This window comes from Mesoplodon densirostris, chromosome 16 (assembly GCF_025265405.1).
Source record: "Mesoplodon densirostris isolate mMesDen1 chromosome 16, mMesDen1 primary haplotype, whole genome shotgun sequence".
Taxonomy (NCBI): Eukaryota; Metazoa; Chordata; class Mammalia; order Artiodactyla; family Ziphiidae; genus Mesoplodon; species Mesoplodon densirostris.
The window spans coordinates 51116583-51129786 of NC_082676.1; the positions used below are offsets into that span (position 1 = coordinate 51116583).

Sequence of the window (13204 nt, forward strand, 5' to 3'; positions counted from 1 at the left end):
CCACCTGCTTGGCTCTCCCCACCCCACACTCCTGGTACTGCCCAGCTGATTGGGTGCTGTCCTCAGATCCCCCGGAAGAGAAGCTGATGAACTTTCTCCATTAAAATTCTCAATTTCTGGAGGTCCCTGGAAATCAATAATGAGAGTCAGACTGGATTCTTTCCCCGCTGTTTAGGCTCATAATCTAAAGCCCATGCTAACAGGTGATGTATCTAACCCTGTTTCAGGCGTTAAAATGTCTACGTTAATTAGGGATGATTTTGAGACCATACCCATACCATCTGGTCACACAAAGTGGAATTCGCAAGCCAGAAGGAAACATATTTTATTACCATATTATCATGACCACGTAATTCAGTTCAACTGTAACATCTTTCCCTTTGGGATTTCTTCTTTGCTCATGTTTTATTTATAAGTGTACTTCTCAATTTCCAAACATGGGAAATTCTAGTTAGCTTTTCATCAGGACTCTTCTAGCACAATTGCATTACCAAAAAACATGCTCTGTGTGATTTCATTCCTCTGAAATATGTTGAAATTTGCTTTGTGGCCAAAATAAATAAGGTTACTTTTTGTAAATATACTATATATGCTTGAAATTAATGTTTCCTCTGCAGTTGTTATGTGATATTGAGGGATATATGGTTATAGCTATATGATTAAAATGGCTTGCTATTAAGAGTGAAGGGGTAGTTCACAGGACCACAGGCCAGGGGGGTCAGAGGGCTCCAGATGGCAGAGGGGATTACACAGTATAAGGAGAGGTGTCTGGGGAGGACTGCGGGCCCCTGGGGAGGGGCTGGGGAACAAAGCTCCTGGGTCCCTGGGAAGGGCTGGAGGAGTCCTGCAGGATTCCTGGGCCCCCAGAGGGCAGGGCCCTCACTCACCTGCACTGGTCCAGGCTGGGACCTGCAAGCAACAACAGCAGCAGCATTATTGGTGGGAGGAGAGGCAGTGGGTCCACTGGAGGGGGCAGGTGAGGGATGGTGTGGCAGGCGAGTGTCGTCACCAAGCTGGGCTGCCCTCCCCTCTTCTCCATTCCCCAGACACCACGATGCCCTGCTTCCCGCCTCACCCCCAGGTGGGCAGAGGCAAGCCAGGCAGGAGCAGACCCCGGGGGCCACATGGACTGTTCCTCCGAGACCTCTATGTCCTGGTCGTTGACTGGGTCACAGAGTCTCTGGAACCAGGAGGGAGAATCAGGCCCTGGGGCAATCTCTGATGGGGGTTGGGGGAATTAGGAGGGACAGCATTTAGCACTGGATCTTTCGCAGAATAAATGCACAACAGACTCACTGTGGATGCTGAGTCAGTATTTAATTTGCTTCAGCCCCATTCTGAGCGCTCAGCTGGGCAATCTGAAAGGAACGGGGAACTTGGAGGAAGGATAGTGATTGATATTAATTTAAAAGAACAAAAATGCTGGAATGTTGACACTCCTGGCTCTCTTTCAAGTCAACCCTCTCAGCGTTCCTCTCCTCACCCTCACCATCGTGAGGAAACTGAGGCCGCCAGGCATTTGGCCAACATCACACAGTGGTTTCTGAGTTTATTGCCAATTACATCTGACCAAACTCCTTCTTCCGGAGTTCACTTCTTTTTATCTTGCCAGTGATGGTTTTGGGCAGCTCTGAGACAAACTCCACCTGGTTGAGGATAAAGCAAACACATTCTGACCAAGTCACGCCGTCATTTTCTATCAACCCTCAGCTCTCCTCCTTTGCCCTCTCACAGTCCCCCAGACAGGCTGGCGCCATGTGGGGGCCTTAATGGGGTCCACCATTTATGTCAGATTCTCCTCTGACCTCCTGAAGTTGGATGCAGCCCTTTGATGTACTTTGACCAGTGAAATATGAGTAGGAGTGAAGTGTGCCACCTCTAACAGAAAACTTGGGAGTCAGTGAGACAGGCCACCCCCTCTGTCCATCTCTTCTAGTTCTCTGGGAGGTACCTACGTGGTGGCTGCTCCTTTATCCTGGTCCCAGGATGAGCGGATGTGGAGCAAAGGCTCCGGGAAAGCTATGGTGGACAAGTGGCGTGAGCAAGAAAGCCACCGTCCTTGTTATAATCCACTGCAACTTTGGGACTGTTTGTTACCCACAGTAACATGTAGCCCTTCCTGACTGGTACGCATCCTCTCTTCTACTCTCGATAAAGCATCAGAGCCTAATGTTAGCAGCATGAACTCTGTTGTCAGATACACATGGGGTTGAATCCAGCTTCTATTTACTGTAATCTCAGGCAATTTACTTTGAGTCTCTAAGCCTCCGTTTCCTCTCTGTAGACTGGGATGATTATCTCAGGTTGTGGAGAGGATTAAATGAAATAATAATGCATGTAAAGCCTTGAGTCCAGGGCCTGGTACACACAGTAAATGCTCAATAAACGTTAGCTATATAGCTTTATAATATGTACTGATTGTAAACATTCACACAATGCAGCAAAGTATTACTACAAAAGAAGGAAATTTTAACTTGTTTTTTTTTTTTTTTTTTTTCTTTTTGCGGTATGTGGGCCTCTCACTGCTGTGGCCTCTCCCGTTGCGGAGCACAGGCTCCGGATGCGCAGGCCCAGCGGCCATGGCCCACGGGCCCAGCCGCTCCGCGGCACATGGGATCCTCCCAGATCGGGGCACGAACCCGTATCCCCTGCATCGGCAGGCGGACTCTCAACCACTTGCGCCACCAGGGAGGCCCTTAACTTGTTTTTAAACATATCAGATAGCACTACGTACGTTATTTCTTAGCCTGCTTTTTTATCTCAATAATATATTATTGTGATATTTTATGTTAAAAATCTGCATCATCAGTTTAAATTACAGAATAATATTAAATTCCATGAGTAATTTCATCATTTCTCTATTGCTGCACAGTTTTATAGGCTGTGCACAGCATTTAAAACAAATGAAGTTGAACAAAAAATATCAGAATGTATTACACGTTGTTAGGGTAATATCATTTTGTTCTTTTTTGTTATGTATGTATATGTGTATTGGGTTGCAATATAGAATGTATTTCTCATGACAAATAATGTTTTTTAATAGTTTGGAAGTTGCTGGTTTGGGTGTCTTTTTCAAATTTTGAAAGATTATAAATAACCTTCTTGGATATCTTTGGGCAGTTGTCTGATATTTTTCTTTAGGTTGACACTCCAGCAATGGATGAGTTTCTGACACGGGATCGAGGTTCCATCCGATTCAGTGGGCTCCCTCACACCCCTAAGCTGAAATGCTTCTTCTGCAGAGAAAAATATTAGTGCTCTTGGCTACTTAGGCTTCACCCCAGACACTGTATGAGACTTGAGGCGGTGGAGCCCCCAGAACCACTCACAGGGACCAGACCCCAACCATCTGCTCTCACTCACCTTCCTTGGGTACTTGTACGGGGCTGTCACTGACTTCACATGCTGTTGCAGCTCCTTGGTGAGCTGGTCTCGATCATGCGACAGGAAGTTTGGGGTCAGGACAATGAAAGCCTTCACTACCTGCAGTGAAGAACCAGAGTGGAGGCTCAGAGCAAGTAACAACCAAATTATAGTTTAAGGAGTAAATGCTTGGGACTTCCCTGGAGGTCCAGTGGTTAAGACTCCACGCTCCCACCACAGGGGCCGCGGGTTCCATCCCTAGACAGGGAACTAAGATCCCGCATGCCATGCTACACTGCGTGGCCAATAAATAAATAAATAAAAATTTAAAAATAAAGAGTAAATGCTTACTAAATTAATGGGAAAACAAACTGACAGTAGAGCCTTTGGAAATCCCAGGTTCAAATCCCAATACTTCCAATTTCCACTCTTTGCCTTGGAACATTACTTAACCTATCTTAATCTCGATCTCCTCTGCGAAATGGGGAGAGGACAGGTTCATTCCTCATCAGGTTTATGTAAAGAATCCATGAGATAATACACATAAAACGTGAAGCCAGTTTAAACGTATTTGTATTCCTATCATTGTTATCATCACCATTTTCACTATTATTGTAGGCAGAGTTCTGTGGTCATTTAATAATAGTTAAGACCTTGAGGGCATTTAATAAATGTTGGTAATTTATTAGTTTCCTATTATTATTTATGTCCTCATCTAACTACACAGGGATTGTACATAGAACGTGTTCAGTAAACACTTGTTGAATCAAGGATGCCTGCTCTGGAGCCAGAGTGCTCAATTTCCCACCACTTATTAGCTTGTCATCCAGGCAAGCTATTTAACCTCTTTATGCCTCTGTTTCCTTCTCTGCAAAAAGGTATAAGAAGAGTCCTTAATTCATTGTGTTCTGTGAGGGATAAATGAGCTGACACCCATAAGAGCTGATTAACTACTAGATGGCAGCAGCAGCAGCATTCACAATCAGCATCGTTTCAGTCACAGATGAGGCCACAGTGCCCCCTGCTGACCACATCGTGTAAGTCACATGCACACCAAGCATGCCCTCCCTTCACCCTAGGTCCAAGGCTGGGTAGGTATGGCCTGGAAGTGTTCCCCTCACCTGCCCTCCCAGCCCCACACCCAGCCACGATGACCTCCACGTCCCGACCCTCACCTCCCCTCGAATCGGGTCCGGGCTGCTCACCACAGCGGACTCAGCCACCGCTGGGTGCTCTGCCAGGGCGTTCTCCACTTCTGCCGGCCCAATGCGGTACCTGCAGGACCAATGGTTCCTTCTGAGCCAATTCCCGGGCGACGGTGACCCAGGCCCTCAGATCGCATCTTTGGGAGAGACACATCTTCCCTTGGCACGGAGGGTATCTGTCACGGGGCGCCAGAGCCCTGTGTAATGGGACTGAAATGTGAAGTCCTGAACGTTCCATGCTAAGAAATACAAGGCTCAGGTGCTCCCCAGGTGAGAGAGGAGGTGAATGCTTCATCCTCCCAGAGCTCTGGGGCTTGGCTCAAGCTCAAGCAGCTTCCCCTGGCATGAAAACTCCTTAGCTTAAACATTTGTACAGATTTTACACCCTGTTCCTCACTATATCAACATTTGTTTTAGAAATTAAAAACAACAAACTCAATTTTCCTGAAATTCCCAAGAAAACTTATTATTCTAGTGTAACGTGTCATTTTTGTTCTTTATAAATCATGTAAGAGTTAGGAACAACAGACTTGGAGTCAGACCGCCTTCATTCAAATCTGGCCTGTACCCTGTACTGTCTTTGAAACTTCAGGCAACGTTTTTCACTGGTCACCGACTCCATTTCCTCATGTAAAATGGGCGTAATCATGGGAATTCCCTGGGGGCCCAGTGGTTAGGGCTACGTGCTCCCACTGTAGGGAGCACGGGTTCAATCCCCGGTCGGGGAACTAAGATCCTGCATGCCACGCACTGTCAGGTCTACACCCACCCCCTCCCCCACCAAAAAAAATTAAAATAATATAAAATGGGCATAATCACATCTACCTTACAGCATTGGGAGGTGGTCATATAAAGCTCTACAGAGAGTACGGTCACATAGTACGTATTCCATAAAGGTGAATTTTATTATTGTTGTGTTGTTATGTGTTTCTGTGACATGTGGTTCATCAGAGGGGCACACAGAATAAGGTCCCTCAACAAATAGGGACCAAAGTAAAGTTTTCCTTCCCAGTGCCTTTAACTTGCATGATGTCTTACTTTGGTTCAGAGTTAGGCTGAGAGTCCCTCACCAAGGCATGAAGGAATGTCTGGGCATGCTACCTCCCACCAGGCTCGTGAGGGTGGTACCTTCTGCTCAGCATCAGCCACACCTACCCGGAGGCATTGATGACATCATCGGCCCTCCCCAGGAACCAGAAGTAGCCCTCTGCATCAATAGTCGCTCTGTCCCCACTGTTGTAAAAGTCCCCACACTCCACTTCGGCTGTCTTCACTGGGTTACTCTGCAAAGAGAACAACACTCCTGTGTCAAAAACAGTGAGTTTAGAGATGATGAGCTACAGCAATGGGCTCGGATCTGGGTTTGAATCCCGCTTCTAGCTCTACCTGGCACCTGGGAAATTTTTAGAATCTCTCTGAGTCTACTTTCATTACATGCAAGCACTCAATGCATGCTACTGGTCAATTAGTGAACAATGTTCTACCAATTTTAAGAACAATTTTTTTCATTTCATTCATTTATTTATTTATTTTTGGCTGTGTTGGGTCTTCGTTGCTGCACGCGGGCTTTCTCTAGTTGCGGCGAGCGGGGCTACTCTTCATTGCGGTGCGCGGGCTTCTCATTGCAGCAGCTTCTCTTGTTGCGGAGCACGGGCTCTAGGTGTGCGAGCTTCAGTAGTTGCGGCACGTGGGCTCAGTAGTTGTGGCTTACGGGCTCTAGAGTGCAGGCTCAGTAGTTGTGGGACACAGGCTTAGCTGCTCCGCGGCATGAGGGATCTTCCTGTACCAGGGTTTGAACTGATTGGCAGGAGGACTCTCAACCACTGCACTACCAGGGATGTCTCCAGAACAATTTTTAAACATAACAGCTCACTTTTGTGTGCCACTCCAGTAAAATAAAATTTCCGCTAGAGCATAACTCTCTTTTCTTCACTGTTATAAGCTCTGCATTTACACAGGGGCTGGACAGATGGGAAGGGTCAATAAATGTTTGCTGAATGAATTTTCTTCCCAAAATATTACCTCATTTGAGCCTCACAGAAAGCCTATGAAGCTGGTATTCTTCATTAAACTTTTAAGATAATTGTATATTTGCATGCAGTTATAAGAAATAATACAGAGAGACCTCATGTACCCTTTACCTAGTTTCTCCCAATAATAACATCTTGCAAAAATATAGCTCAATATCATAACCAGCATATTGACATTGATACCATCCACCAATCCTAATCAGGTTTCCCCAGTTTTTTACTTGTACTCATATGTGCGTGTGAGTGTATCTTGTTCTATGCCATTTTATCACATGTGTAAGTCCATGTATCTTCCACCACCATCAAGGTACAGAACAGTCCCATCATCAACAGGATCTCTCACGTTGCTTTTATATCCACATCCACCTCTCTCCTCTCCCTTCTTCCTCCTCCCTTCCCATAACTAACCCCTTGGCAATGACTAACCTATTCTCCATTTTTATAATTTTGTCATTTTAATAATGTCACATAAATGGAATTATATAGTATATAACCTTTGAGAGTGGCTCTTTTTTTAAACTCAGTATCATTCTCTGGGGGTCCATCCACACTAATGTGTTCATCAATAGTTTGATCATATTTATTGCTGAACAGTATCTCACGTTTCGGATGAGACACACATCAACCATTCACCCACTGAACGGCACCTGCGTAGTTTCATTTTTAACTATTATGCATAAAGCTGCTGTGAACCTTACAGATTTGTGTGAGGCTGGCATTTTTTAGCCCATTTTACAGAAGAGGAAACTGATGTTCAAGGAGGCACAATAACTCCCTCAAAGTCACTCAGCTGGGCAGTGGGAGGGTTGGCGTTTGAATTTACAGCCTATGCATGTGACCACTAAGCACTGTGTTGGGATTTTTCTTCTTCTGGAACATGGAATAATTTTAAGAGGTTTCAGGAAAAAAATCTTTAAACATTAAATTGCATCCTTTTTTAGAGTCCCGTCCAATTGGTTATATTGAGATTCTCGGACATATTTTTAAAAGCTCTGGAACTACCAAGAGTAAGATAAGTTTCCGTTTCAGAGCATTTTTTGCCTTTAATTTTTTATTTTTAGACAGTTTTAAAGGTAATTTTCCATTTAGAGTTATTATACCATTTCAGGACTTTTAGTGAAAATAGAAGTTAGCTAGAATTTAAGAAAATGTTTTGTGTGTATTATAGTTATGGTTATAATTGCCTCCTGTTTCTGGCAAGAGATACTGTTTTCCACTTGAGATACCAGATCAAATTCTTTTTTAAACAAATGCTTTAAAGGAATAATTTGATTTAAAGTGAAAAATAATGTAATTAATAATATAGATGGTGCATGGATATGGCAAAAAATAGTTGATGTGGACTTGAATGACTGAAATTTAGGAGACACCACATCAAAGGGTACAGAAAAAGTCCCACCGCCAATTCATGTACCATTTGAACTGCTGTCCATCTCAGTGTACTGTGATACAGTTGACCTGACACGTCCCTGTGGACAGGTCTTCTCTGAAGGAAATGAAATTTCTTGATGTCAATCATCTGAGGTAGGGTCAAAGATTGGAACCTTGCAGATGGGACTCCCACACCCAGGGAAGGAATTCCTTTGTCTCTCTGGACCTGAACTTCTTGGAAGTAGGTTCTCAGAACCATTGAAGAGCTCCTGAACGGTAGGAGAATAGTATCACATCTACCACACAGAGAGGGTCAGAGTCTACAGAGGCACCAAAGTGAGTTCTTCACCTTGACTACTTTTAAAAAGTGCTACTGGTGGGTGATGTCAAAAAAACATGGCATATGAGGAAGACTTAAGGTCTCATTTCCCCCCAAAAACCACAAAAAAGTACAAGAAGTTGAATTGACTATGTACAACATCTGGGAAAGAGTCAAAGGCTTAAAACAACCTTATAAATACCCAATCAAGAAAAAGCCATCTTCAAAATGGCAGAAAAGTTTTGTGACACTTTATTCACCCTTGCTCCAGCCTTTCTCCTACATGGCAGTTTTAGTCTTGAGCAGATGGCAGCCCAGTTTCCAGTCCCCCTTCTCCAACAGAGAGAGAAGATCTCATTTGCAAATTATTGTGCACACCTGTTGTAACCTATCTCGTGATAATTGGAGGACTGGTGCAAGGCACCCAGTTCGTGTAACTCAGAATATAAGTGGGAAGAGCAATAGGCACTGTTCATAGAAGCTACCTGGAAGACCACAAAAGTAAAAGATGCCTGAGGTAAGAAATTATTGGTGGAGATATACAATAGATCATCAAGGTCTGGAGGAGAAGCTGGGGTGAGATTCTTTTGAGAAATTAGGATATTCAAGACAGCTGTGCACATGGCGGTATTTAGAAAACCATGCACATACCTGAGCAAGACATGTGCTCACAAGAGTCCTGAGAAGACCTTAAGCTTTCACCTCAGACTGATCTCTCGGCTCAGAGCAAGCCTAGCTAAGTGGTGAAGGAGTACCCCAGCACAGACCTAACTTGTACATTGGTTGTTCTCTCCCTTTTGTTGTTATTGGTATTTTTGTTTGTTTGACCTCTTGGCACTCAAGAAAATCTCTGTCAAAACATTAGCTGACGCCTTCCCTGGTGGCGCTGTGGTCGAGAGTCTGCCTGCCGATGCAGGGGACACGGGTTCGTGCCCCGGTCCGGGAAGATCCCACTTGCCATGGAGCGGCCAGGCCCGTGAGCCATGGCCTCTGACCCTGCGTGTCCGGAGCCTGTGCTCCGCAATGGGAAAGGCTACAACAGTGAGAGGCCCGCCTACCGCAAAAAAAAAAAAAAAAAAAAGAACACTACAGACCCTTATGAATAATTGGGGCAAAATTCTCAGCAAAAGGCTAGCAAACAGAATGCAGCAACATATTAAAAGGATTATATACCATGTCTAACTGGGATTTATTCCTGGTTCAACATATGAAAATCAATCAGTGTAATAAACCATGCTACTAGAATGAAACTGGGGGCTGGGGGACCACCTACCTGTTCAATTGATGCAGAGAAAGCATTTAACAAAGTTCAGTACCCTTTCACAATAAAAACACTCAGTTTATTTAATAAACTAGGAATAGAAGGAAACATCCTCAACATGACAAAGGCCATATATTTTTTAAAAAGCATAGCTAACATCATTCTCACTGGTAAAAGACTGAAAGATTTTCTCTTAAGATCAGGAACAAGACAGGAGAGCCTGATCTCACCATTTCTACTCAGCAAAGTATTGGAAGTTTACTAAGATCAATTAGGCAAGAAAAAGAAATGAGGCACCAAAATGAAACAGAATTAAAACTAGATCTGTTCACAGATAACATGATCTTACATGTACAAAACCCTAAAAAACTTTCTCTCACACACACAAATTGTTAGAGCTCATAAAGGAATTCAGCAAAGTTATAGAAAAGAAAATCGATGCACAAAATTTAAGGTGCAGTTCTATATTTTAACAATTAACAATCCAAAGAGGAAATTAAGAAAACATCAATAAGAATACAATACTAAGGATAAATTTAGTATAGAAGGTGAAAGACTTGTACACTGAAGATTAAAAATCACTGCTGAAAAAGAGAAAGAAGACATAAATAAATGGAAAAGCATCCCATATTCATTGATTTGAGACAATATTAAGGTGACAATGCTGCCCAACATTATCTACAGATTCAGTGCAATCCCTATCAAAATTTCAATGGTGTTTTTTGCAGACATAGAAAAACCCATCCGAAAATTCACATAAAATCTCAAGGGATCCCAAAGTGCAAACACAACCTTTAGAAAGGAGAAAAGTTGGAGGACTTACACTCCTGATTTCAGAAACTTACTTCAAAGCTATAGCAATCAAAACAATGTGATACATTCATAAAAAGAGACATACAGACCACTGGAATAGCATAGAGAACCCAAAAAGTAACCCTCACATATACTGTCAATTGATTTTAGGCAACGGTGCCAAGACCATTCAGTGGGAAAGACAGTCTTTTTAACAAATGGTGCTTGGAACCTTGGATGTCCACATGCAAAAGAATGAAGTTACCTTATATCATACACAAAAATTAATTCAAAATGGATCAAAAACTTAAATGTAAGAGCTGAGCTTATGAAACTCTTGGAAGAAAACACAGAGGAAAATCTTGCCTTGGATTTCACAATGATTTATTGAATATGACACCAAAAGCATAGGAAATAAAAGAAAAATATTGAATAGATAAAATGTTCTTCACCAAATTTAAAAACTTTGTATGTCATAGGATACTATCAAGAAAGTGAAAAGACAACCCACTGAATGGGAGAAAATATTTGCAAAGCATATAATTTGCATATCTGATAAGGTATTAATATCCAGCCTACATAAAGAACTCTTACAACTTAGAAACAACAACAGAAAAATGAACAACCCAATAAAAAATGGGCAAAGAACTTGAATAGACAGTTCTCCGAAGATATAAAAATGGCCAATAAGAACATGAAAAGATGCTAGTCATTAAAGAAATGTCAATCAAAACCACAATGAGTAACCACTTCAAACCCATTAGAATGGCCATTATTAAAAATAAACTGAAAATAGCAAGTGTATGTAAGGATATGAGGAAATAAAAACCCTTGTGCATGTGGAAAACATGTATGGCAATTCCTCAAAAAGTTAAACAGAATTACCATATGATCTAGCAATTCCATTTCTGGGTATATAAATAAAAGAGGGGAAAGCAGAGACCCAAATAGTTACTTGCACAATCAGTGTTCATAGCAGCATTATTCACAAAGGCCAAAAGGTGGAAACAACCCAAATGTCCATCAACACTTGGTATATACATACAATGGAATGTTATTCAGTCTCAGAAGATGACAGTTTGCTAAAACATGGATGAACCTTGAAAACATTGTGCTAAGTGAAATAAGCCAGACACAAAAGGGCAAATGTTGTATGATTCCACTTATATGAGGTAACTAAAATAGGCAAGTTCTTAAAGACAAAAAATACCATTAGAGGTTAGCAAATGCTGGGGAGATGGGGACTAGGCAGCTATTGTTTAATGGGAACAGAATTTCTTCTGGGGATGGTGAAAATATTCTGCAGATGCATAGTGGTGATGGTTGTGCAATATTGTAAATTTTACTCAATGTTACTGAATTGTATGCTCAGGAATGGTGATAAGGGTAAATTTTATATCATATATACATATATGCCTCAATAAAAAGAAAATAAAAGAACAGAATATAAGCCAACAAATCTCAATGGAAGAGTGACATGTCTCATTGCCATGAGAACATGTGAAATGAAAGAAATCAGTGTGGCCATATGTGAAGACATCTTTGCAAAATAAAATATGTTATGTACATTTTTTTTTCAGTCATGGCTTTGGACCATGCCAGTTCAATTTAACCAGAGTCTCTGTGGTTGGATCCAAGTATTTAAAAAAAAAGAAGCCCCAAAATGATTCTAACGTGCAGGCAGTATTAAGAACTGCTGATCTATACACCTGTTACTCTGTGTTCATTTTCCCTTTTATCCAACCTTTAAACTGTGCTACTGAGAATTAAGGCTAATGCTTGCATGATTGCTTCTGGACAATAGTACCACAGAGGGACTGGACCCCACCCACCCACCCAAGACCATAGTGTGAGCACAACACTGACACCAGTGGCTGTGACTTTGTAGAAAGGAGATGGAGTCTGAGGTCAATTTCAGGGTCTGTCTACCCTTCTACAGTCCATCTTGGAAGCTGAGGATTTCCTCTTAGTGGCCACTGCTAGCTAGGGTTTGTCTGATGAAGAGTTACAGCAGGTTTCTTTATACTCTATTGTAGGTTTCTGTAGTCCCTGGATTTCTCATTTAGAATTTGGGGTCCAAAACACACCACTTTGAATCCTAGCCTGCCATTTATTTGACATGGGAAAGACATGTAAAGCTTCCAATCTTCAGTTCCTTCCTCTTTAAAGTGGGGATAATAGCCCCCCTGGAGGCTCAGCGAGATTAATAGATTTGTTTGCACCCTGTTGGTAAGTGGGGTGGTATGATGTGAACCCAGTCAAAGCCAGCATTCTTAACCACAAGAAATCACTGGACCCCAAGTCTGGTGGTTCTGAAGCCAGGCTGTTTTCTACCCCATCAGTCAGCCCGTAAGTGCCAGATGGCTTATGACAGAAAGGGATGTGCGAACACACTATGAGCTTTGAGATTAATTAGAACAGGTTTCATTGACTTGGAGTGAATAAAGGAAGAAGGAAGAAGTCTCAGGATGCAGAGTTGAGTCCTATCCCTTATCACCTACACAGCTCCCGCAAGGATTCTTGGGCCGCACGGGGGCAGATGGTGTGTCCTTACCTCATAGTACATGAAGACGCCTATGGGCCTGGTGGGCTTGATCCTGATGCCAATGTTTCCTTCAGTGTGGGGCGGCAGGATGTTGCCCTTGTCATCAATGATCTGGAGCAAGAGATCTGTGAACCCCACCCTGCAGGGACCCCCAACACTCCGGCCCCACCCAGACACTGCCTGGCTCATTCATGTGACACAGTGGGGGTTATTGGGGGAGGGGGTTGTGGTAGAGGAGCCCTGTCAGAAAATAGAATAAAACTGTCAAAAGTCTTTGAAATCAGCAAATGGTGAAACCCAAGCCATGGGTCTATGTGT

The 13204-nt window shown here is 42.8% G+C and overlaps 1 protein-coding gene across 2 annotated transcripts in view; it reads right to left on the reverse strand.

The window, feature by feature from the left end:
- Positions 1–1386: 1386 nt before the first annotated feature.
- LOC132476138 (acyl-coenzyme A synthetase ACSM1, mitochondrial) overlaps positions 1387–13204 on the reverse strand; it is a 34925-nt gene continuing 23107 nt past the window's right edge. For both annotated transcript variants that reach the window (XM_060077913.1, XM_060077914.1), the window contains exons 9-13: positions 12896–12997; positions 5724–5851; positions 4539–4638; positions 3364–3483; positions 1387–1646 (exon numbers count right to left, since the gene is read on the reverse strand). In XM_060077913.1, the coding sequence (XP_059933896.1) occupies positions 1560–1646; positions 3364–3483; positions 4539–4638; positions 5724–5851; positions 12896–12997 (537 nt within the window). In that variant the 3' untranslated portion in view covers positions 1387–1559. The remainder of the gene's footprint in view (positions 1647–3363; positions 3484–4538; positions 4639–5723; positions 5852–12895; positions 12998–13204) is intronic.